At 30.6% G+C, this 26,565-nt stretch overlaps 1 protein-coding gene across 1 annotated transcript in view; it reads right to left on the reverse strand.

Moving 5' to 3' along the window:
* The window catches only part of LOC143190185 (opioid-binding protein/cell adhesion molecule), a 417,428-nt gene that overhangs the window by 9,748 nt on the left and 381,115 nt on the right, over positions 1–26,565 (reverse strand). The window contains exon 4 of the mRNA XM_076394333.1: positions 19,780–19,901. Coding sequence (XP_076250448.1) covers positions 19,780–19,901 — 122 coding nt within the window. The remainder of the gene's footprint in view (positions 1–19,779; positions 19,902–26,565) is intronic.

Genomic DNA, 26,565 nt, shown 5'->3' on the forward strand with positions numbered 1-26,565 from the left:
CTCTTAGACCTGATCTGATACGAATATATTTATTTATAAGTCTTGTAATGGAAATACTTTATTCAGACCATTAAATGACATTTTATGAAAATGGTGCAGAAATATCAGAGGGTGTAAATAACCTCAAAATTTGTATAATTTTATCCACCTTTTTTTTTCAATTGTTTTTAATCCATTCTTACATATTCCTCTGACCGAAAGTGTAAAAATGGAAAGCGCACCAAATAATTAGGCCACTTTTTAAGTTAATTGTTGCCGAATGTCTACAATTTTTCCTCTTAACATAACCTTTTAAATGAAAATTGGTTTTCTTGCTGAGTATTATGTTATTAACACTACCTAGGAAGAACTAATTCCAACTTACCAAAACAATATATTTCAGGTTCCTTTTAAACCTAATGATTTTCCTTTAAAGCTTAAATTTACTGGGAGGGTGGATATGTATTTCTTTCTCATAGTTAAGTGAAGCGTTGACTTAGTAATAACTTTTTCTTTTTCAAAATATGAATTTTTCAATGGACCTCAGAGTATTTTACTTTGAGAATAGAATAACAAATATCTCTTCTATCTTTTGGGCAATATTCTCTTGGGATTGTCAGTCACAATACGCCACAAAAAATTCTTCGCCACGAACAATAAAGTTGCGATAATATTAATTTTTCTCATTGCAATTTAAGCGTCTGAAGAAAGCCGAATTATCAATTGCTACGCTGCCTTAAAGATTTTTTAGAGTGGTGTGAGGCAGGAGCTGAGTTGTTGTGTTCTACATCGTCTTACTTTTTTGGTTCTCTAGATAATTTTTTGTGATTGACATTTTTTTATTGACTCTCGAAACAGTTTCCTATTTCATTGCTTGCTTTTCTTTTGTAAAAGGAATTTTGAGCGTTTTTAATAATAGACCAATAATACTAAATGCAAAACTGTTCTTTTATAAGTATATTGTCAAAACTATCGAATTTAACAGTTGTTTTTGAAATATATTACTTCATTGGTAAAAAATCACAATCAAATTGAAACCCATATGGTGAGACGGAATTCCATTCTTCAATACAAAGCAGTGTTAATATATAAACATTATTACACCAGATAGGGCTAAGATAACTAAGATAGGGTAGGTGGGCCCTCCTATATATATATATATATATATATATATATATATATATATATATATATATATATATATATATATATATATATATATATCTATATATATATATATATTTTTTAAATATATTTTAAAGTCTCCTTTTACCAACTATGGGTTTATCTGGACTGGGCAGAAAGTTTAACGTGGGCTCCGAACCACGGTCGTTAGCGTTAAGCCTACCGACTGGCGAGTGACCAACTTTAGAAATCATCCCAGAAGACATCCGGTCTTACTCCTGGTTACTGGCGTGACTGGGATTATTTTCCTTGTCGGATTTTACACTCTTGCCTAGAATATTCACAAATTTTAAACAACTAAAAAACATAAATTTACGACCATGATAATCCGCGGCTATCGCAACAGTAGCAGGACCGTCCCATCGCCTTTACCACTGCGTCATCAAGCCGGCTCCTATATATATTATAGATTTACTTATTGCAAATTAAAATTGTATGTTACCTGGCAACGATTAGTAGAAATGTAATAAATAAACAATACAAAAGTTAGGTTGTTTAACAATTGTTTACATTGATATTTTACATTTTCACGGATAAATTCTAAACTCATGTAAGTACCTAATATTTATTTAAAGTAGCTTTAATTCAATTTATTTACAAAAATTAAGACTTAACTGAACACATTTATTACTATATATAACTTTAACGCCTATAAATACCATATCTCTTTTTGCAACTATTATTACTGTTTAGCCAACATAATAACATTGTGTTTACAAAAAATCCCTATACATGTATTTTGAGAACTACATGTGGGATGGCAATATCTTGCGACGATCTGAATCGAGAATTAGGGTTTCGGCGGAATGGAGATAGGAAAATATTAACATAATCGTTCTGGCATTGTTTTTGAAATGGGAACTAGTTTATTTTACTAGTTTCTAGAGGCGTGTTTCAACAGGAAACAATTTCAGATATTAAGAATATCTAAAATATGTTGAGTTTTGTTTTTGCATATACAATTCTTTAATACGATTATCTGTAGCCACACAATTAATTTAAACTTTTAAAAACAGAAATAAAAAAATTATACTTAGATACTTAGGGTACCACGTTGAAAAGTTATGCATTGGATCGTTATGTTTTATTTCGGCTAATTTGATAAGCTATACTATTTTTAATGAGAATGGCGTAGAAATGGCTAAAGAACGAGTTTAATTCCTGAAGATTATTGTCAAACAATATCAGCCACAAAAAACCTCCAACTTGATCTTAACAAAGTCGAATTGTGGTTGAAAACGTAGCGTATCAAAGCAAATGAAACAAAATCAACCCATATAACATTCGCCCTTTGCAGAAGAATATGTCCCTCAGTAAATCTGAATAATCATGAACTTGCAAGCAGACAACGTTAAATACCTGGGAATGCATTTTGATCGATGTCTGACTTGGAAAAACATATAGTGACAAAACGCAAAAAGCTTGGGCTTAAACTAAACCAAATGTATTGGCTGATAGGGTGTAAATCTAAATTATCATTAGGTAACAAGATTTTCCTGTATAAGTCAATACTTAGGCCCATCAGGACCTGGTATGGAACTGTGGAGTACTAGAAAATCTAACATAGATATCCTCCAGAGGTTCCAGAATAAAGTACTCTGAAAGACTATTAGTGCATCCTAATGCACTCGCCAAACAGTTAAATGTCTGCAATGACAGTGAAGTGCTTAGGATCAAACGCGAACTACCATACGAACTGGTTAATAGACACATAGAGTGAAATTTAATAATTTCTAGAATATGTTAGAATAGTCATTAGAATATGTTAGGATATACTTTAAAATAAGTTAGAATAGCATCTAGAATAAGATTTAGATTATAAGTTGTACAGCAGATCACTACTGAAATGATCTTCTACATGTTAGGATGGTTATATTATATAACGGAAATCAAATAATAATACTTATTGCCCACGGGCAGATTGTTGACGTTCCACGAGATTAATTTAAAAAAATCCTGAAGCAAAAATATTCTTGAAGAATATTTAGAGTAAAGTGAAAACAATTTCAAGCATGAACTGCTTTTAGATAAGTGTGTCATAGGTTTTTCGGTGAAGAAAAACGGTAATAACTACTAGATCGCACAAGAACTTCTTTCTTATAAAGATGTTTGTATTTTGTAAACGTATTATTCAAAATGTTTGTAACAGCTTGTCGGTGCTTGATTTTTTATTTATAAGTAAGAATGGGGTTTCATAAAAAAGAAAATTACGTAATTCATTAATTAGGTGCTTGTATGCATTCAGATGATTTTTTACTATAAAAATACATTTATTGAGAAAACATGTCATATATTTCTGTTACCAAGCATACCATATCAAAAGAACAATTGTTAGTTTGGCAGTTAAAGTGCTATCTAAGCCATGTTGCATTGATCTGAACAAGCGATTACGTTTATCAGAAGGATTACGCTGGGTGTGGCAGAACTTTTCATTTTGGCTGCAACAGTAATTTTTTCGTTTATTACTCGCTATTGTTGGTATTTTCTGCAACAGTTCGTCATTCAATTTGACTAATTAACGCTGGTAGGAATCTGCAGTAATAGTTTAATTTGGTTTAAGCAGCTCGATACTGATCAGCAAAGTGTAGTACACTTTGCTGATCCCACCATATGCGCATCAATACTTTATGGCTATGAATTCTACTTCGATATCGATATGGAAAGCCTTCCTGAGTTATTTAATGCCATTTTGCTCTTGAAATTGACGTAGCATAGCCATCTTTCATCGCCAGTTGTAACTTGCCACAGAAAACAGTTCTTTTTTGCCTAACAAGCAACTGTCTCAAATATCTTTGAAATATTCAGCTTGTCCAATATGTCTTGTTATTTCATTGTCTTCGACCTCTTGTGGTCCTCCAGCCCTTTCGTTATCACTGAGATCAAAATCATTACTTTTGAATCGATAAAACCAAAACCGATAATTAGGACGAGACGGAGCAGCATCACCAGCAGCAATTTCTAAGAGCGCTTGGTGGGCTTAAATAGCAGATTTTTTAAATAAAACTGTTATTATGTTAAAACAGTAATTACTTTGAATACCGAAAATGTAATTTTGAGCGTTTCATGATTGTATGTATACATTAATTATAATGAATAATAAGTCTTTTTATTCCATAGTGTTTTTAAAAACAGTTAATAAAAGGTTCATAAAAATCCACATGGATTAGTTTAAGCTTATTAACAACAAATGTCAACAGTTTCTAAATTTATAATTTGTTTAGAAGTATTAAAACTAGCGTTTGGTAATAATTAGAAAGCACATATTTAATGTTTAACATACTAAAACATAAGAAATAAGTGTTTTAAAGAAATAAACTTCTTCGAAATAGTAGCGAGTTCAAGTGACTGGAAAAATAAGAATCAATCTAAACTGACGATGAAACAATTCCAAATAAATGCTTTCGCCGTGCGAGGCCTACATCTTGATGGACGATATCTTGCGACAATTCAAGTCGAGTGCTGAGATTTCAGCAGACTGGAAATGCAAACGTATTAACATAATCGATTTGGCATTGTTTCTGGAATGGACGGTCGTTTGTTATGTAAATTCGCGTGGGCATTTCAATAAGGAAAACGTCTGAGATGAATCAGTGGTCTGAAGTCTAGTTTAAATATATGTGTTAGATAAATAATATCTTAAACAATATTAAAACATATTAATTTATTATAGTGTAGTATATACAGGGGATGGAAAAACTAATATTTATACCGAACATTTATAATAATTATTAATTAATAAGGTATTTAGCCGTCATTTGCTTTTAAAACAGCTAAAATTTCTGGCAGTATTCGATTCGAGTTTCCAATGGAATGTTGTCCTATACTTCTGCCAATTGCCATCCAAAACATCTACCTATTACTTCAATAACGTTAGATATAGAAATCATTGCTCACTCTTTACTCTAAAACTACCATAACGGTTCAATTATTTTGAGGTCTGTCAATTTTGCTGGCTAGAAAAGAGGATGATATTATAATATTCACTAAACTAAGACTGAACATTTTTAGGTGTTTATAGGTGTTTATATAGATACATTATCATCTTGGAATATGGCAGTCACAGTTAAGGAATTCAACGTTAAGGTTGTCGAGATGCCAATTCGTAGTTATCAAGCTAGTCAAGTTAGTGAAAAGTCCAGCTGAATACCACGATATTGCTGCCCAAATCATAATGGAACCTCTGCCATGCTGGATTCTAGGAAGCAGGCAGTCCGTTAGCTTATTTTGGGGTTATCCATTCATAAACTCGACTTTTTGTAGAAAGTAATGTTTTTTTATAAATAATTTATTAAAACTAGTAATAAAACTAACAACTAACTTTAATATAACTTAACCTACTAAGAAACAACAACAAGTAATATGTTTTCGACTTAGTAGAATCACTTAGTATCGTTCATCATTATTTTTTGTTTGAGACTATTTCTAATGATATTATCCACATTTGGAATATTGAGTGCTTCCGTGTTTCCCTGGTTCCCGAGCTTTCTTTGATGGGAATCGGCAAATTTTCTGATAGTATTCGTAACCATATTCTATATCATAATCTATTCTAGGTCGCAATGGAAGTCACAAATGCCTACATATCAAGGCATATCTACAATACATTTTAGCACCTTATTCCTCCAAATTACTTGGAGTCAATGGTACAACTTCACAGTTGAATTCTATAGTTTGATACTGGTATAAAGTAAGTTAGTCATAGGTGGATAGCTGGGAGTTTCTGAAGTTGATGTTGAGTTAATGCGCGCTTATTTTTTATATCGGTATTTTGCTCTGTTGTCATATGGAACTTGCATTCCGTTAAGAAAGACGCTGCTTATACTGCGGCGTGGTAATCCTATTTCTGAATTTAATGTGAGTTTTATTCTATTTAATTCGCCATTTGTTAGTCCAGATAGCAACTTTATCAAGAGAAGATTGGAGTTTTTCTATAGTCTCTGGTACTATTAATATTTTCGTTTTATTAGCAAAGATAGCCATTGTGCTATATAATATTGTGGGGATATCACTGATGTAAAGGAGATAAAGGACTGGCAACCAGCTTTCTTCAGGTACACCAGCCCTTAACGGTTTGAGGTGAGAGTATGTTCTTTCATGTTTATCATGGAAGTATTAATCAAATAATAATCTTAATAAGAGGTAGAAATGATTAGGAAAACAATGTAAATAATGTAAACAATGTAAACAATGTAAATGTTAATCAGACAATACCTTCCAAAGATTGAGTATACAGGTTTTATGATTGTTGCGCCACTTCTTTCGCGTTGGCTTCCGATTCAAAGGGATAAATCATTATTATCATTTTTATATTAATATCATGTTTCGTAGATACTGTTATTACCGTGGATATTGTCACTCGTGAAATGTGAATGATTATTCAGAAATCACACATTTCATCGGTCGCTTGTTTTAACAATCATAGAAAAGCGTATAATATACTGAAATACAACCAGCAAGACTTGGTACGTAACTTGAATAATTCATACGCGCGAATTAGTTACACAGAAGCAGTGCTGCTTTAATACAATAAGATATATTGTATAGGACTATTTTAAAACTGGAAATTATTTAAAGAATCTACTACATCACCACAGTTTTAAGAAATACAACCATTGTTTGCTATTATATATCGTGGATAAAATATGAAAGTAGTAGAAATTAAAATAGTTTTTTTTTCAATAAATTTTATGAATAATCTAAAGTGAAATATATGTATGTCTAACAATAAATAATTCGAGTATATTATCATGGATGAACTTATCTACATACCATTAACGTTATAATTCATAATCATATTAGCAGTTAATTAATAAATATAAACAGAGTTTACCGTGTATTTACTGTGTTTCATATGTGGTTAGATTGGGAGGTCTGATTCTTCTATATGAAAGAAGATCGTTACTGATTCATCCTGAGTCGTTGGATATGCTAATAGATTCTTGCTAAAGTTTCAGGTTTACTTAATTCCGTAGAGATCCATAGATTTTTGTTCCTTGAAATGTTGTTTGACTTAGTGGAAAGGAAAATATTTAAAAGAGAACGGAAGAATGATGGACCCGTGAATAATCCTGTCGAGTAGGTTTTTGTTGCTACGATTTGAATGGAAACACACTTTTGTTATAAGCTTTTTATGTGCGGATGCAACATTCGTTAAAATTACATGATAATGGCCCCAACGGAGGCAGTCCATTGTTTAGTTTTACGATCATGAACCACTACTACAGGATGCAATTAACAGCTTCGCCAATAATTAATATTTCCGAAACTTAATTTTCTTATAATGAGCTAACAAATAATGCACGAATTACGAGCAGCAATAAAGTCATCAAGCGCGGTAAGACCGAGTCGATCAACTGAGATCAGAGCAAAGATCTCACTAGAGGAAACATTATTTCAATGGCTATGTTGTGCTTACACAAATTTGACAAACGGGGAGATCACCGTCAGAATAAGAAGGAGATAGTGAATATTGTAAAAACTATAGAGGAATTAGGTTATTAGGTAATTAATTAGGTCTCTTATTAATTGTTTGTAACTTTTGTGAAGAAACGAACTGAGAAGGGCAGTCATGATTTATATCGAAATGCGGTTGTATAGATAATTTTTAACTTTTTGCCAATTTACGGAGGAGCGCATTAGAAGTGAAAATCGTGTGATTTCTGCATTCGACTATATGCACTCGTCCAAGAGTTAACATCCGGCGGAGTGCTTGCGATTGTTAATCTCAACGAGATCCAGTTAAAACAAGAGCAACAACAAAACAGTAATACAAAAGAAACAAATTACTTCTAACGCCTAAGTAATATGCCGAATAGGCGAAGCTTTTGCTTCTTTAACATGGTGGCTGTAGAAGCAAGGAAATATTACAATCAAATTAAGTTCCTTCTGTATGTCGTTGGGATGCAAATTAGAATGGATTGGACATGTCTGTTGAATGAAAATTTGACGAATTTATTCCGATTCTGTGGAGAAATTGACCTTTAGAAAGGCGAATCGAGCAGTCCCAGAAAATATGGATCAAGGTCGTGGAAAGTGATCTAAAAAATAAGAGAGAACATTATACGAGGCTAACAAGGTTTCGGTCGATCGCAAACAGAAGCTATTTCAAAGGTATCAACAGCAACAGATTGGTTGGGAAGTAGAGCGTATAGGTTGTGATGATTCAAAATTATCATGTAAAATGGATTTAATGAATTTGGCGCCTATTCGCAAATATTTCTAAATTATAAAAAGCTTAATACATATTTTGTTGCCACTTTAGGCTAAAATAATTCAACAAATGCTTTGAAAAGTACATAGTGAAAAATGAAGAGGAACCTTGAAGAATAAAAAATATTATATATTAATTAATTATTATAATTCCTAACAAACACCTTCTTTGTTGTAATAAATGCACAACACGCGAAATGAATTAATGAAACTGATAACATCTTAGATGCAGTTTTCATTTCATATTTTTTCTTTTCTAACCAAAAAAGTGGATGTAGAAGATTTACGTTTTTAGTCATAAAATTCTAGATTTTCTACAAACTAAAGCCGAATGAACATTACTTTGACAGAAAGTAACTTGGTGGTTCTGAGGTTAATTTCAGTAGAATGAAGTGGCATAAATATCAAATCGTAACATTGTATGCTTATAGCTAGTGAAATCTGTTACAAAAACCGGAAAATACTAAAAAGACTGATCGAGAAAACTGGACCTGCTTTGAAGATTCTGTAGTGCATGATTGGAGACTGGTAGTTTCATTGTAGAGTAGACCTGATGTTGTCAGAAAGTAACTTGGGTGGTTTTGAGGTTTATTGCAGTAGATTGAAGTGATATAAATATCAAATCATAACATTGCAGGCTCATGGTTAGTAGGATGTGTTACAAAAACCGAAATTATTACAAAACTGATTGGGAAAACTGGTCCTGCCTTGAAGATTCTGTAGTGCATGATTGGAGACTGGTAGTTTCATTGTAGAGTAGATCTGATGTTGTCAGAAAGTAACTTGGGTGGTTTTGAGGTTTATTGCAGTAGATTGAAGTGATATAAATATCAAATCATAATATTGCAGGCTCATGGTTAGTAGGATGTGTTACAAAAACCGAAATTATTACAAAACTGATTGGGAAAACTGGTCCTGCCTTGAAGATTCTGTAGTGCATGATTGGAGACTGGGTAGTTTCATTGTAGAGTAGATCTGATGTTGTAAGAAAGTAACTTGGGTGGTTTTGAGGTTTATTTTAATAGAATGAAGTGATATAAATATCAAATCGTAACATTGCAGGCTCATGGTTAGTAGAATCTGTTACAAAAACCGAAATTATTACAAAACTGATTGAGAAAACTGGTTCTGCTATAAAGATTCCGTAGTGTATGATTGAATATTGGTCGTTTCATCATAGGTTAGTCCTGATAACCAAGAAATGGTCGCTTGACAGCCGATTGGTGATGTTTACTACATCCGCCTTTATTATTGATATTCCTGCTTCAGGTTCCTGAACGCTTTCAATATGAATGGAAAACACGACTAAATGTGTCTTAATAGAATGTGTTTTATGTCGATGGTTAATGTGCATTTTCAGATTCCCGGAAGTATGCGCGTATTGTCGAAGTTACGTAAGCACAATAGATATTTAATTGCCTATTGGCCCAATTGGGGTATATCCGCTTTGATGAATACATTATAAACGGGTTCGTCCCTTTTCTTAAAAACTGTATGAAATTATATATATATATATATATATATATATATATATATATATATATATATATATATATATATATATATTTATTTATTTATTTATTTATAGTATTTTACTATAAATAAATAAACTAATTATGAGTTAACAAATACTTTTTTGTTGTAAATTTATTATTACTCTATTTGAGAGGTATAACGACACTATTTTGATAAAACTGTACGCGCTACCCCTATTCTTACGATGACTACATTTGAGAGGACGATATCTCGAGACGATCTGAATCGAGAATTGGGGTTTCAGCGGAATGGAGATGGAAACGTATTAACATAATCGGTCTGGCATTGTTTCTGGAATGGTAGCCCGTTTGTTACGTAAGTTCCTAGAGGCGAGTTTCAATAGGAAAACCTTTCAGATAAATCAGGCTGCCTAGATTATTCTTTACGATCATTTGTCAACTGGGGGTATAGTATTAATCAACGGATTTGATTTTTAAGAGAATTTTATTTTCCGATTATTTGGCATTTTTAGAAATCGTTTTAAAAATATTTGATTTCTATACTGTATGAAACCTAAACTACATTTTAAAACTAAACAAAAAAGGGGCTACATGTATTTTTCTCTATAATTTATTTATTATTATAGCAATAATGACAGTTTTTATAACGAAATTATATTTTTGGCGTATATTAATAAGACGCTGTCTCTTAGGATAGTTATATACATATTTCAATCTTATATGCATACAGTAATGATGCATCAAAATTATTATTAACTTTCGATACATTTACAAAGTGAACGACAAAGCAATTTAAAAATTTGTGTAATTTCAGAACATAAAATAATATTTGTTACTAGGTATGGTAATAGTGAAATATATAATTTATTATTTAACACCTGGCTTTTCAAGAATTTTAACGTAAATAGGTAGAGATTTGTTGGAAGTACTATACAGACATATAATCGAACAAACCCTATTTTGATATAAAAGAACCTTTTATAATGTGAACACATCACTCGTCGAACAATACCACCAAACATTATACTGATTTCTTAGAATAAAAAGAGCTGTACTAGTTGTGCTATATAATATACATGTATGTATCTTAGTCTATCTATTGTTCTTAAATAATTTCAAATAGAGCTCTAATAAAAATTATGCTATTAATTTCTATATTTATTTGTAATCTGTAGCGAAAAATTTGAATTAACAATGTTGCAAATAATGTCCTTGTAGTATTTATGTACAAAATATAATGACAAAAATATACCTATATTTGAAGAAAAAATATTATAAAATAAAATTTAGTTTTTGGCCCAGTTATATTTTAATAATTAAAACTAAGGTTGGTTTTAGTTTAGGACATGCAATGATAAAACATATTCGTATCCATTTTAATATTTTTCAAAGTGTCTCTTTTATACAGTTAATGAAAAATAACCCGATAAAGCACAACATAACGCGAAGAAGAAAAATAGGTTTTGGCTGAACAGCACTAATTTCTAAACTATAGTTTCAAAACTCTTGCCACTTTTTTTCTGTAAGAAAGATTAAGCAAAACTGTAGTTAATGATAAAAAAATATGTTGAAAAATAATTATGTAATATTTTCACAATAAAATTTTAATATGCATACAAAAATCATTCAAAATAAATTTAAGGATACTAAGACGTATACGTTGGATAACGAAATTTTATAGGCGAAATGCTAAAAAATTAAATTAATATGTTAATCAATAATGATATCAATAATGAAATAAGTTAATCATCGCCATACATAAATATTTAAATACTTATTAATACGAATTGTTAGAAAAATAATATAATTGAAAAAGAAATAAAGAAATAATTATTACTATATAATTATTATCAATATAGCATTATCAATATATTTGTTAGGACTGTGCAGGAGGAAAGATTTTATAGCTAAAACATATGTAATACCTGTACATTAGTTTGATTTTATGAAGAAAAATTGAACAATTGACAGGCACATAGAATCATTGGCAATATTGAACAAGTTTAAGAAGAGAAAAAATTTGTAGAAAAAGGGCAAGTCTTCGATAAAATCTGATATAAGGGACTCATGTATAAACTCCATAACATGTTACTGAAGTAATACATTGAACTCCAGATAAGTGGCTCCAGACCTGGAAAATAAAAGTCAACGAGAGCAGATAAATACATATTGAATTTACCTACAATCAAACTGTTCATATCTTAATAAATACGGGTAATATTATTATCCCATACAGTAAAAAAGTTAAGTATATTGGTATGATGATGAATCTTGACGTAAATCTTCACTGGAAAAAGCACATCAAAAGAAAATAAAGCAATTCGAATTGAAATACCAAAAAAAGTTTTGGCTATTTGGAAGAACATTTAAATTATCAAGTTGTTAGTGTTGTTATAAAAAATATTAAAACCTATATGAAATTATGAAATTAAGTTCCGGGGGATGTTCTGCGATAAGTAATATCAACATAAAATAAGTATTTTAGAATACTTATATATTATTGGAACAAATTGTTACACCGATACCTTCAGGTTCAAACTGTTATAGAGGAAATTAAGAGATTCGCAACATGAGGAAATATTTCACTCTCTTACTGCAACTCTTGGAAAACACTGAACTGGGACGCAGACTTACATTGAACTAAGATTAAATTTTATTACTAAACGTTCTTACTAAATCGTGTTCATCTTGTCTGACTGACTGACTGACTGATATTATTGGTTTAGAGTCCTCCCAACGCTTTAGCGTTTTTAGAGACTATCAACACAGACTAGGACTGTTTATCATTGTTGTAGTTCATAATTCATAATTAATCATATTGTTGTAGTTGTTCAATGAAATATACCAAGTGGTAAAAATACTGAAAACTATTAATAACTTCAATTTTATTTTATTTTATTAGAGATTAAGTAAGGAATAATAGGCCCGGATAATGCATAAATCTCTAGAGTCTATTTAAAACTGTAGTGACGCACGTCATCAATATCCTGTTGAAAGTTGTAAATTCGTTTTACAGTCGGACAATATTTTCCTTCTCATTTTTGACGATTTAAAAAGAGATAGAATGATGATTGATAAGTTCAAACATGTAATCGAATGAACGTTGTTTAAATGATTTGTTTTAATAAATTCCAAATCGCCGCGGTTTTAATTGAAAATATTTCTTAGCGTGTTGCAGCTGTACTAGTACTACGAGTATTAGTACGGGCATGGTCACTAAAATATCTCAAAAAATAAAAACCAATATAACTTTAAATTCACCAAAATTCTTTATGAGGAACGGGTGACGAATCAAGATCAGCTTGATGTTAATTGTATCAGGGATTATAAATACTAAATGAATAAAAACAGTAAGTAGTTTTGTCAACCGAAACATAATATAATACAATTATTTCATAGAAAATTGTTAGTACGGAAAGTATCCATAAAAAGCTGAAAGATATAGTAGATAGAGTAGAACATTCCTTCATATAATGTTGTGTAATATATTATTTAGGTGATGTAAAGATAACCCAAGAAGTGATTTAATAGAACTTCCAGACATTGCTTTTAAAATAATACAAACATATAAACAAAATCAAGGAAGAATTATTATAGGATTTTGTATATTTAGACATGTATATTTCATGGATACATTGGTCATTCATGGCAAGATGATAATAAATGTAGAGTAAAGAGAACAAAAGTCGATGGAAACGACGTGACGTTTACTTTTACCTTACGTTATAACGGAATAACTATCGATTAGGTTTTGCTACTCATAAAATTTACTAATGATTCATTGCAGACATACACTTCTTCATGCTGAAAACAGGAATGGTTTTATTCCTGGTGTAGAGTTAGTGTTTTCCTCTAAGTCCAAGTGTGACTACCATGGAGAAATGAACTATAACTTATGTATTCAGTGATTTGAAAATCTGCCTTTAAAAAACTTGTAGGAACCATCAGTAATTTTTATGGACAATGTACCTTATGTACACTGGAAGAGAAGATCTCGATAAATGTATTAACAAAGGCTGCAATTAAGGAATGACTTAACTTAGATAAAATAAGTTTTGAAGAAACCATGTTAAAGAATGAACTATTTCAAATTGTTACTCAGTAAATAAAAACTGAAACATTTAATTGCATTTTATGTAATTTACTTATTTAGAAGTAAGCCTGAGAAAAGCTACCTGGTAGATCAGATTGATGAACGCTATGGCCACAGAGTATTATGTCTTCCTCCCTATCGCTGCATATTTAATCCAATTGCTTTGATATGGGGTATATCAAAGAATTATTAAAATAGATATTTAGGTCGAGAAAGAGATTTAAATCAGAACTGTCTGAATTTAGAGAAAGCATTGTCGACAATAACACCTTCAGAAATTGACAAATAATGGAAGCTTTATGAACGTTTTATGTGCATGTGTGTTATTATTCAGGGTATACATGGATGTTTGGTTAAAATGTATGAGGAGAGAAATAACACTAACTGTTTTGATGATATGGCAAATGAATTAAGGAGAATGCAATGATTAAATCTAGTTTTATCAAGATAGATGTATACAGGTAGTAACAGAACAAACTAAGGAGAAATAGAGAAACATTAAAATAACTTTACAAGGAACCATTGTATAGAAGGAAACAGAAACTAAGCGTGAAAGGTAAATATACTCTCCAATGAACGTAAAATACATTACTCAAGATATAAAATTGTTAATTAGGTAGATTAGGCCTTCGGGTGATACCACTACATAAAAAAGGCACTTAGAACTCTACCTATACTAGTGTGGAAAAAAGTTAGATATAAATATAATAAAATAATGGTAACCTATAAATTATTGTGGCTGTATAGTTAATTATAGTTTTAAGTTCTTATATTATATATTCATTTGATGTACTTGTTTGTTTGTTTATTATTTTATCAAGATCATAATTTAGTTATATGCCAAAGTCTAAATGTACTAAAACTCAGAGTTTATATAGCAATATTTTGACATCACGTGGGATCACTGCTGTTTTGAATGGGCTATAGTTGTAAATTACTGTAGAGACAAATTGTAAGTTAGTCGGGAACGATTAGTACTAATATAAATAAGAAAATGAATGCACGAAAACAAAGTCATCACAAATTATTTGATTTATTATTTCGTATCTAAAAGATGACGAGAAATATAGTTATGTGTGTTCATTCAATTAGTGTAATAAGAGAGCATTTTGTAGTTTGATGCGTGTGTCTGGTCTTAGTTATAGCAACAATTGGTTAAGATATTTAGAGTTCTTAATGTATCAGATCATTTAATTAATTAGTAGAAAATATAATTTTATTTTGTAATGGCGAAATACTCTTCTGATGCCGTTTGCTATTAGAGCAAACCTTTTGAAGTCTTTTAAAGTTGTTTTCGTTCTATTACCGGCGAAATCCCTTTGGGAATGCGTCGTGACATTAGAGAATTTAAACTGTGACTGACTAATTTCTATGGCTGTTAATTCCTCAAAAAGATGAAAAGAAAATGCGCCTCTTTCCGCTGCCAAGGAAACCACCAAAGAGGATTATGTTGGAATTTCATTTAACTTGCATTTGCGTATTTAAATTCCCTTGAAAGTGAAATATATTTTTAGTTACAACAATATGCCAATGGTTAGTGAAATTGTATTAATTTATACTTGCTTACATTAGATGTAAGGGAAATTTAATGTTGTATTATTGAGTGGCCAATTTTACAAGGCAAATCCGGGTCTTAAACTAAGTTGCTACGGTTTTACTATTATCGAACCTTATAGCGTAACATTCATGAAGCATTTATGTACTCAAGAATTTATTAGAAAGATTTAGGTTTAGGTTTAGGGTTATGACAATACTGCAAATCCATCTAAGTTGAGCTATGGGGATCAAGTTGTTAAAGTGAATAAACGTTGGAGAGATATTTTACGTCGTTTTTTTATTGCTTTTTTCTCCATATAATACTATAGTTGGGTATAAGTACAATAGTTCATATAATTTTAAAATTGTTTGACTTTTATAGGATGAGACAGCTCTTGGTTTTTTCTTCAACACAAACTTGATTGATGTATCAATGTGGTCTGTATTTATTTATTGTGATTTCTTGAGAGATTTGCAACATAGAGAAAATGTTAAAAGAGAAATAGAAGGGGTTAATGATGAAAGATATTTAAAAAATTATACTGTACATAATTTTTTGAAATTAAAAAAAAACTTGTCAATATCGATTAAAAGTTTATTATAGTCTTTTGTTTAGATTCAATACATCAAAATTAAAATATATGCTATAAGAATTTTAAATATGTATTTTTTTCGCATTACATGATCATTTATATATGCAATTTTTTTCTTTAAACTGAATATAAATTTATTACGGATTTAATGCCTTTTGATTATTCCATATAGTCTTGAATAATATTTTGAATTGAACTACAATGCAAGTATTACAATAAAAAAAGAAACTGTGTGCTTTCGTGAAAACTGATAAGCTTTTTGAAGGTTCTTGGAGTGTTAGAGTGGAGTTGCTCCTTGGGAATGAAGTATTCAATGTATTCTTTTTTTATATAACAAAACATTTGGTATAAAATAGGTGATAGTGTAGAGGTGTCAATAATATATTATACTGCCAATTTGTCTATAGTAGTAGATAGTAGATAGCTCATATTTTAGTTATACAAATGTTCCAGTAAATGTGATATAGTTAAATCTTGAAGACGTACTATTAAAGGGAAGTAATTTAATAAAAAAATATTTTTAACAAAAAAAATTGAACCGACTTCAAAAAATAAATAAGGAACTCACTAAAAATTCAAACAAAATAAGATTTTTGTTTATTTTTGTTTAGTTATTACAATGATTATTATGTACATATTTTATTTTAAAGTGTTTTTTTGTGTGTTAAAAATCTAAGTTTGATTTTTTTTAAAATTTTTAGTAAGTTCCTTATTTATTTTTTGAAGTCTGTTAATTTTTTTGTTAAAAATATTTTATATGTCTCTTTTTGGTGCTATATATATTTACTAAATAAATTACGCAGTTATTTTATTTAATATCACAATATATAAAGAAACTATGATTAAAGTTAAAGAGCGCCCTGGGGTCCGCTACCTAACCTAGGTGATTTGACAAAAGTTCTAACTAAACTACAATAACAAAAAACTATTCTGCGCGCCGGGAATCGAACCCGCGGCCTCCGATTAGGTGTTAAACGTTTTAACAATTATATCATCGAAAAAATTGCCGGAAATATTTCTACGAGGTCTTATATACAATAGGTAGTGCATTAAAAGTAAACTTAATGGCTTTTACACTGAACGACTTCCGATTTTCTGTCACATCAGCTCAGCAATAACGTTATACACAAATATCTGATTATTTTAGAATGAAATTCTGAATCTCTTTCGAATGAAAAAAATAGTTTTGAAAATCGGTTCACAATTGACTTAGAAAACGGCGAATATACATTAAAAAAAATACAGCCGAACATAGAACCTCCTCCTTTTTCGAAGTTGGTTAAAGACGTTTTAACTCTTCGAAGTTCTTTTATAGAAGCTTTATGTTCTTGCGTATAATTTTATATGACTTTTATTATTTCTTATATATTTCTTAATAATTACACACATATTTGTTAATATACATATAAGTGTATGTTGAGTATTTATGAGGTGCAGAATCATCAATGGTAATATTGAATCAGATGATATTTGTGATTCTATAAATATCCATATATTGAATATGTATTGATACAAATATAGGTAGAGTTTGATGAAAACGTACATAGATATATAACATTAAATTAATATTAAATTTGTTATTCTGTATGCGAAGCCTCTATCGCTCTTTGTGAATCCGTCTGGAACGGAACTGGGGATGTCACATCTCTTCAGCCTTGCATGCTGTTATCCCCTACTCCAGTTAGCGCTAGTGCCATCTCGTTTATATGTTATGCAAGTCCCCATTAATATTTTATGCCAGCTGACTTTATTCCTGCTTAAGTGTTCTCATATTGAAATCTAAGCTATAGCTCATAGCTATAGCTTATGCTTTGGCGAAAATTGAGCATGATCCTTGGAAGGTACTTTGCTATGAAATCTTTCTAACATTTCAATATAATTATTGTTTGCTTTGCGCTATGGTTGAATGTCATATCTCCATATTGTTTTGATTATGGATTTGTATACCGTAATTTTGTTATCTTTGCATAAGTGGAAGTTGCGACCTTTTAAATAATGCACACTACGGAATTTTCTGTTAGTTGTTTATGCTTGCTTCAGATGTGCTTCTGCCAATCTACCGGCCAAATAAAGGTACAAGTAATTTTTATGTTCTTCTTGGGGGATGTTTTCGTTAATTACTTTTACCGACAGACAGGTTCTTTTCACTGTGTAAGTGGACTTGATTTGATTTGCCGTTCTTCACCACTGATTAAATTATTTTCCTATTTTATTTAGATGCCACTGAAATTAGAATGACGCAGTTTATGAGCCAGCGTGCACTGACAGGACAGCAGTGTTATCAGCGTTGATCACAAACATTCATCCTCACTGTAAATCTGGAACAACACCGGCTCCAAAATGCTGTCCTGTGAGACACCCGAGCGTATTTCGTCCAAAGTAGAATATTTATTACTACATTTAACTACAAACCTATTTAAAATGAGGTAGAATGAAAGTAGTAGTATAAATGAGGAAGCGAGTTTTTTTAGTTTATATGCCTGTCTATCATACCTTGTGAAAGGCTTGAATTATAGCTCTATACGGGATCCTTTCCTATGATGGTGGATGGAAACTTTGAGACTTTGAGATTTTTTTGTTTTTCTCAGAACGTCTTTAGGATGCACGTTCTTCAGGGATAGGCATATTTCCTGAGGTGACTTACCCTTTCGGTTGTCGTTCCTGACCAGACACCGAGAATGGTTAAAAGACATGGCCTAATAGAACATTGATTTCGTTTTTCTTAACAGATGTCTCAAAAGGGAAAATATAGCAAAGGATCATTGATAATGTGTGATCTTTGCGATGATGAGTGGTTAAGTGATTGCTAGTGTCAATTGGTTTACCCATTTTCGTTTAAAAAATTTGGATGAAGAAGAAGTAGATCAGTAAAAATCGACCATAATATAGAGACTACAGGCAAGTGAACAAGATGTATTACGTGATTAGGTAGATGAGCGCATGCGCACTTCAATAAAATGAACAATATTTCAATTTAGTTTGGTTTTATATGTCGTTCCCATTGTTTCCAGGCTCGTATTTAGATAAGAAGTGAATTTAACAATATTGCGTCTCTTTATAATTTATCACAATGAAACAGAATTGTTTAAACGGCATCTTTTTGATTAACCTATGAAAAGACGTCATTGTGCTGTAGAGTATTGGGTTTTAAAAGCATTTTAAAATATTTTGACGTTCCGGAATTTTGTCCATATTTTTTTCTTGTTTTCAACATACCAAAGCATATACAAATCAGTTCAAAATATACAAACAGTTTTTTTGCAGGCCTCTGTAATTTCTCGACCAGAAATATCAAGTACTATAGATACGGAATTATGGTTCTACCAGAAAAGTAGCAAAAGACAATTGATTAAAACTGTACTTTTATCATTGATTAATATGGGGCTTTATATCAAAAAACTTTCTTTGAAAATTATAGAAAACCCCGAATTTACTATTTATCGCCGAATTACCCATCTATTATGATATGCATATAGATCGGTCTATATATAATCCGTATATAGTCAATCAATATTATATGCATGTGATATATCAATAATAGTGAGAGGTTCGATAAAGTTCGTCGATGTATTGAAGGAAATCGATATCTTTTTTTTTACATATTTACATTTTATACATTTTAGAAAATGAAATAAATGTAAAGGTGGTTTCATACTACTAATAAATTAAGATATTTCAATTTACGTACCTTTTTAGACCACTGAACTGTTGGAGTTGGATTACCGTTTGCTTTACATTCGAATGAGACTGGGCTACCTTTTCTTGTGACTACTTGACCACTGGACGGCATAATTTGTAGACTAGGTGGCACTAAAATAATGAAATAAAAATATTTTAGATGTGTTCAAAAATATCAGAGATCTGCTATATTTGTCTCATACACTGTTACCACACAAATTTTTCTATTATAAGATGTTTCCTATTACTCGTAATATTTCTCATTAATTTGTTACTTCAAATAGAAGCAGAATTAAATCAATAATATATTGTTCATTTAAACATATTTACGTAGATTTCAGGACTTCATCGGTTAAGTGTGGTCATGAGAACAATTGGTATAATATATGTTAATCAAAATATTCATAATTTTCTACATTTTTCTAGCAACATATCGATATTGTGCTGAAAGAACTGTTTGGTAGCGATATAATTATCGATCAATTTTACGCACTTCCCCAATATTCAAAATTCGTGTCTAGTCAAGCTGCAGTGATTTGAACAAGTGAGAATCAGAGTGCGCTATGCTTGGCGAGTACCGCGCGTCTGGTACAACTTTCCATTAGAGCTGCCATAACGTATCCTTCGCAACTCTTGCCATGTGTGTCCGAGCGCTGTAATGCAAGAGTGTGACTTTGAGTTCAATTGACGTCTGTAGACATCTGCAATAATAGTTTCGTTCAATTTTAGTAGCTGATAATACATCCTGCTGATCCCATCATATGACTGTGAATATTTCGCTTCGGTGTCGATTACTGAACTAACTTATAACTTTTTGTGTCTGGGATTATCTTAGTGGATTTACTTTTTATCTTTAGTCAAAATATGACACAGAAACTATTATGTATTCTGTCTTGTCTGGCATGCAATGAAAAATTTACAATTAATAGATACGTTAGGCATTTTCTTTCCGTCTGGATCTTTACCATCTCATGTCAATATCTGGAAACACTTGATTGATCAAGTGCTAAGCTGTTTTGTTTCTTGGGAGTTTGAACTGTGTTTTTGTTTAATAAGTGTTGCAATTCATTGTCTTCGAGTGTTTTGATCATCTAGGATATTCACTATATTTGAAATAAAATATCATCACTTCTAGACCGTTGAAACCAAAACCGCCAATTGAAATAGGACAGAGTAGCATCCCCATACGTTTCTAAAGGTTTTCGATGGGTTTCGGCTGTAGTGTAATTTAAATTAAACAAATATAGTTAATGTAATTTAGTCTCAAAATCTCAAAGTCTCATAATTGGTGTGTATACTCTTAATAACTCAATAACACTAAATGAGAAACTGTTATTTTAAAATTATAAAAATATCAGTTGTATCACAAGGTTCAAGCAAAAACTCCGAATCCAAATAAGTATAAGGCTAAATAAAAAATGCGACCCTGAAAAAATACTTACTAAAGGTACGAAAGAAAAACAATTAAACATGAAATATAGCTATAGCTGCGATAGGGACGAATAAACAAACAAAACCCCGGGACCGTAATGATAGTATAATAATACAACTTATACTTAACAAAATTACCCAAATGGAGAACACTTTATTGAGTATGAACCAAAAAATTAAACACTCTCAAAATCATGACTTGGAATGCAAATGGATTGCTCAATCATCCCCAAGAGCTTCAAGCAATTCTTGATTTAAATAAGATAAGATATTCGAAACACAATTTATCAAGCAATCCTCCACTTATTGGGACCAGTCTCTTATCTGTTGTACTGCCATTCAATATTGGACAGAAAAATGGCCCATTAAAATGAATCAAAATAAATCAGTGCATATTAATTTCGCCAACAAAATATAATTCCGTATGGAAATAGATAGAAGCCACATAGAAAAAATAAAAAGAACTCAAGCTAAAAATATACTGGTTAAGGGGTAAATATCCACCACTGTAAATTATGATAAAAACAAATAGCTTATTAGTGTTAATTTACTACATTGTTATAATAAGTAATGAAAAAAAAAGCTCTAGATTAAGGTGTTCTAAGTATTAACATTATAATGCACATTATAATTTTGCTTATGGATATTATTAATTTTTGTGATATCTCATTAATTCTGCTGTGGTGAATGATGGCTAAGGCTTCTGCGAAACATCATCAACAGATACAACTCTTGACCTTGCTCGGCTCTTGTGCCTCTTCTTTTGTATCGTAGTTGTAATAATTAGAATAGAAGAAGGAACCTAGAGAAGGTGTGAGCATATATTAGGGGATGCTTCGGAAAGACAGGAATTTGATGAGAGTACACCGGAGTGCTGCTGTTGTTGGAGGTACTGTGATTTACAGGTTTTACTCACTGGCCAGGCGTTTTAAAATTATGATTTAAACTGGTTTGTTATAATATGATATTCTAATTGTAGTGAGTTAACTCTTGAAAGATATGTTTTTAAAATATAGCAGCAGTGGATAAACCACATTTTTAATTGACATTTTGTTTTTACAAGTACCTTCATTTCCTTTTCAAAACCGGAAAACTTTCGGATCTTTTTTACTCGTAAATCATAAAGTTAAATTGATATTCGAACTTTTTAATTGACGCGGTTCCGTATAGTTTTCAGTAAACATGAGCTGTGCAATTTTTTCCTCCCTTTTTCTTGTTTCTTCTCCTTCTCTCGCTCACATATACACTCTCGTCTAAATAATAAACCGTAAAGTCGGATTCGGTTGAAATTACTTAATAAACTTAAATTAAGTTCATAAAAGTTAGTTTAGAGTTGGGGATGTTTCGGTGGCTGTTCGCAATCAGATATAAATCTGAGTTTTGAAAGTTAATTTATTTTTGCGGAATCGTCTTGCCTTTTTTATGTTAATTTGCTCTGTTTACATCGACCATTATTAGAATTTGGATGCTGCTTTTTCATTCCGGGTTTAATAAAATCTTACAATACGATGAATATTCGCGGTCAAGGCAGTCATTTTTGTATGCTAATTGTAAAAACGTTTTAGAATATGTATAATTCGTTTCTAATTTATTATTAGGATTTCATTATTTGGGGGTTATTAAGAAATAAAATACATATTTCTTGTTTCACTGACTTTGGAACATATTTTCTATTGAAGGACACTGTAAATTGATTTCTCTCATTAACGAAAAAATGTCATAAATTAATTTGTATTTTGTAAACAAAAAATTTAATTTTCCTTATATTTATTTATTAATTTTATTTAAAATATATCCGAATATTATCACATACATTTTGGGTAGAAAATATTACGTGTATTTTAATACACTTTTATTATATCTAGAATATTTTTGGTTACATGGACACTGGTTTTTTAAATAGAAGCTTTTGCAACATTTTTTCAATATAAATAACTAATTATAAGTCTAATTTTTGGTATAGCTTCTACAATGTTTTTTCTGGAGGTTGTTACAAATATTGTTACGTGTATTTTTCGATATCTATTGGTAAAAATGCGAAATATCAATGTAAACAATTGTTAAACAAGCTAACTTAACTGTTAAATTCGACGGTTTAGGTATTTTTTTTATATAAAGTTGATATCTTATTTCTATATATATATATATATATATATATATATATATATATATATATATATATATATATATATATATATATCTATTTTATATAAAATTGATTCATTTTATTTGTTACTGTTATTGATTTGAAGAAATCTGCTGTCGATATCTATCATCAAACTCCTTTAGAAAGTTATATCTCATCATACCTGAATTGTCGGTTTTGGTTTCAACGATTTGTTAAACGTTGTTATTTTGATATCAATGATAAAGAACGGTGTGGATGACGAAACTAATTCGAAAACAATGAGATGCAAGAATTACTATACGAACACCCAGCTCTCAGGAACTCTTAATGAACTTTCAGAGAGTTTTGTGATTGACGAATCATATGGTTTTGGTTGTTTGCGATGGGATGTGCGATTTGCGTCTTGTAAAAGTTGTAAAAGATACACTATTGTAATTGGAATGGAAAGTATTTCCATGTATCAAAAATAAGTGAAAACATTATAGAAAATACCTTGATTGATACATGTTGCACCAATTTTTCTCAATAAATGCTTTTTAGAGTAAAAAAAATGGTCAGAATGCATGGAAGTATCTCTATTTGTTTAAATAATAATATTTACAAGATATTTTGTTTTGTATTATTACGTTTACTTTGCAAGAGTAATTTTTAATCAAAAACAATCTTAAGAAGACATTAAAGTTAGCAAAGACAACGTAATTGATGTACAGCAATATTTTTTTCATTGATTTCCATTGAAGAACTATGGATAAACTGGAAAATAAGCTATGTATTGGACGTTTTATAATTTGTTTTGAAGAGCAAATAAGAATCTATTCAAAAATATTTCTTTAATACCCTTAGTTAGTTGGTATTGGGTTAAACTAAATGTGAGAAATATTTTTTAAATGTGAAAATTTTCATTCCAATAAATTAAAGCCATATATGACAAGTCAACATATAGGCTATTCAAAATAACAGTCAAAACTTATGTCATCAAGATTATTTTTATATCTCCTATTGCAATTTGAAATATTTATTTTAGGATTATACAAAAACCTTCTCCTTTTATTCTAGTTAAAAAGAGATACGATGCCTGCAAAGCCTGCAAAGGTCATCCGATTGTCAAACTTGTGCAAAATTCTTCAAAATATTAGTTGTAATAACTACAGGTAATAAACCGACAAACGTTGTTTCTGATAAATTTCGAATCGCTGCTTATTATTACTATGGTTGAAAATGCTGAAGCCATTGCGTCTCTAATCAGTTACTTCGAACATGAATGAGAAAGATAATGGAGTAAAATTCGGTAGAAAGGTGAGCATTAATACTGTTATTTACTAAGTTGGAGTGGTTTTTATTGAAAATATTCTTTATCGAGTTACAGCTGCACTGTATATTAGTATGGGCACAGTCACTAAAATATCTTAAAAAATTAAAATAATATAATCTTGGAGGTGCCGAAAAGAAACAGTCCTTATACGAAGCGGCTGATGAATCAAACTCCCTTAATATTAGTTCTATCAAAGACAAATATATGAAATGTAGAAGCAATGAGTAGTTTTTCGTTCGTAGTTTAATGTAATTGTTTGAGAGAAAACTGTTGTCTGAAAAGTGTCCATAGAAAACTTTCAGATATGTGGGTATAGAATATATAAGGATAAGGTGGAGGGTTCTCAATCCTGAAACGAAATACTGCTATTTAACTTAATAAATGATAACATTTGCCCAACGATTCTCTATCATCAGTATGTTATTTCTTCTCAGAAGAAGGCTGCGAAAATATGAATCTGCGAACTCCTTCAGTTGGGGCGAAGATGTGTAAGCCTTACAAAGTCTATAGTCTGGATAATAATACATTATTCATTAATGCGCTGTAATATATTCTCAATATTACAAAACTTTCTTTTAAATACGCTATACGTGTCTTTTTCGGATAATGAGGCCAATTAAAGTATTTTGATAAATTCCATTAAAAAATATTAAGCCATAAAGTTTTCAAAACCGTAAAAATTTTATTACTAGGATTACGCTCAGTACGAAATGAAGAGCTTAAGCGTGACAAAATAATAGTAGACGATAAATTGTTGATTGTGAATCGTTCCAGTAAAAGCAACTCAAGCGATTTTTATCAAGCTTTGCCCTCTAAAAGAGATAGCGATACTAGATTAGTCATTTCGTATTTTGATTTATAATTGGATCGTCGATTAACTGAGATGTTAAGTTAATTAGTGTCAGGTATTCTGACAGAAAGATGTATAAGTTTAAAGTTTAAACTTGGGTCTATTACTATGATTTTGAATACAAAAATTATGTTACGGTGTAGTGTGAATCAGCCACTTAATGTGGTGAAGCGAATGAATTAAGTAAACACGGGAGGTGAATATATAGTTGTTAAAATTATGTATTTTCTATGAATAATATGTTTTCATCACGCATGCAATGCTTAGACAACCGTCAAAGTATTTATTAAGGAATAACTGACCAGAGAATGAAAGGAACGATGCTTAAGTATTAAGTGTACAAATAAACCCCTTCTGTTTAACAAAAAAAGACGGATCCATTTTCATTTTATTTAAAAGCATGGGCAGATGTATTATTAGTTATTTTTTTGCAAACCGTTAAATTTCTTCGATACCCTTAGATCTTTCTGGATAGCCTCATTTCTAATATACCATGGAGTCTTAACAATGCTGCGAAACTTTGTGTGATAAGTTTAGAGCATATTGATAGTGATTATTTTTTAACCGGATAGTTGCACATCGTAAGCCCGGACTGGATTCAATATTTGTTTATGTAATAAAAATTTGAACAAAAGTGATAATTTGAATTGTCGTCGAAGAAACCACCAAATTTTTTTGAGCTTTAGAAAGAGAGAAGATCCTTAGAAGAGATTTTGAGATAGACAGTTTTTTTTAATGTGCTCTTTTTGATTAAACCAATTATCACTTATAGATAATAAATTTTTTTGTATGTGAAATCCGCATATCTTGAGTTTTTAACATTTATATTTCTTCGCCATTTCTTAGGCAATTGAGTAATGTTATTAAAAAATGTTTTTAATCTATTTAACTCTGCCTCAATGTTTTTACTTATAAGCAAGGCATAAGCAAGTAAGGTCGTATCATAAACAAATTTGGTCATTGTTACTACTTCACATTTTAAGGGCTAACATTGTACTTTTGGTACACGCGCATAAATTGGTTTCAAATATTTCATCGTTTTTGTTTTATCTCATCGCGAAGTGGAGATCAGAAA

Source organism: Rhynchophorus ferrugineus, unplaced genomic scaffold (assembly GCF_030347505.1).
Source record: "Rhynchophorus ferrugineus isolate W39M unplaced genomic scaffold, kcgeb_rfMv2 rfM2, whole genome shotgun sequence".
NCBI classification, from domain to species: Eukaryota; Metazoa; Arthropoda; class Insecta; order Coleoptera; family Curculionidae; genus Rhynchophorus; species Rhynchophorus ferrugineus.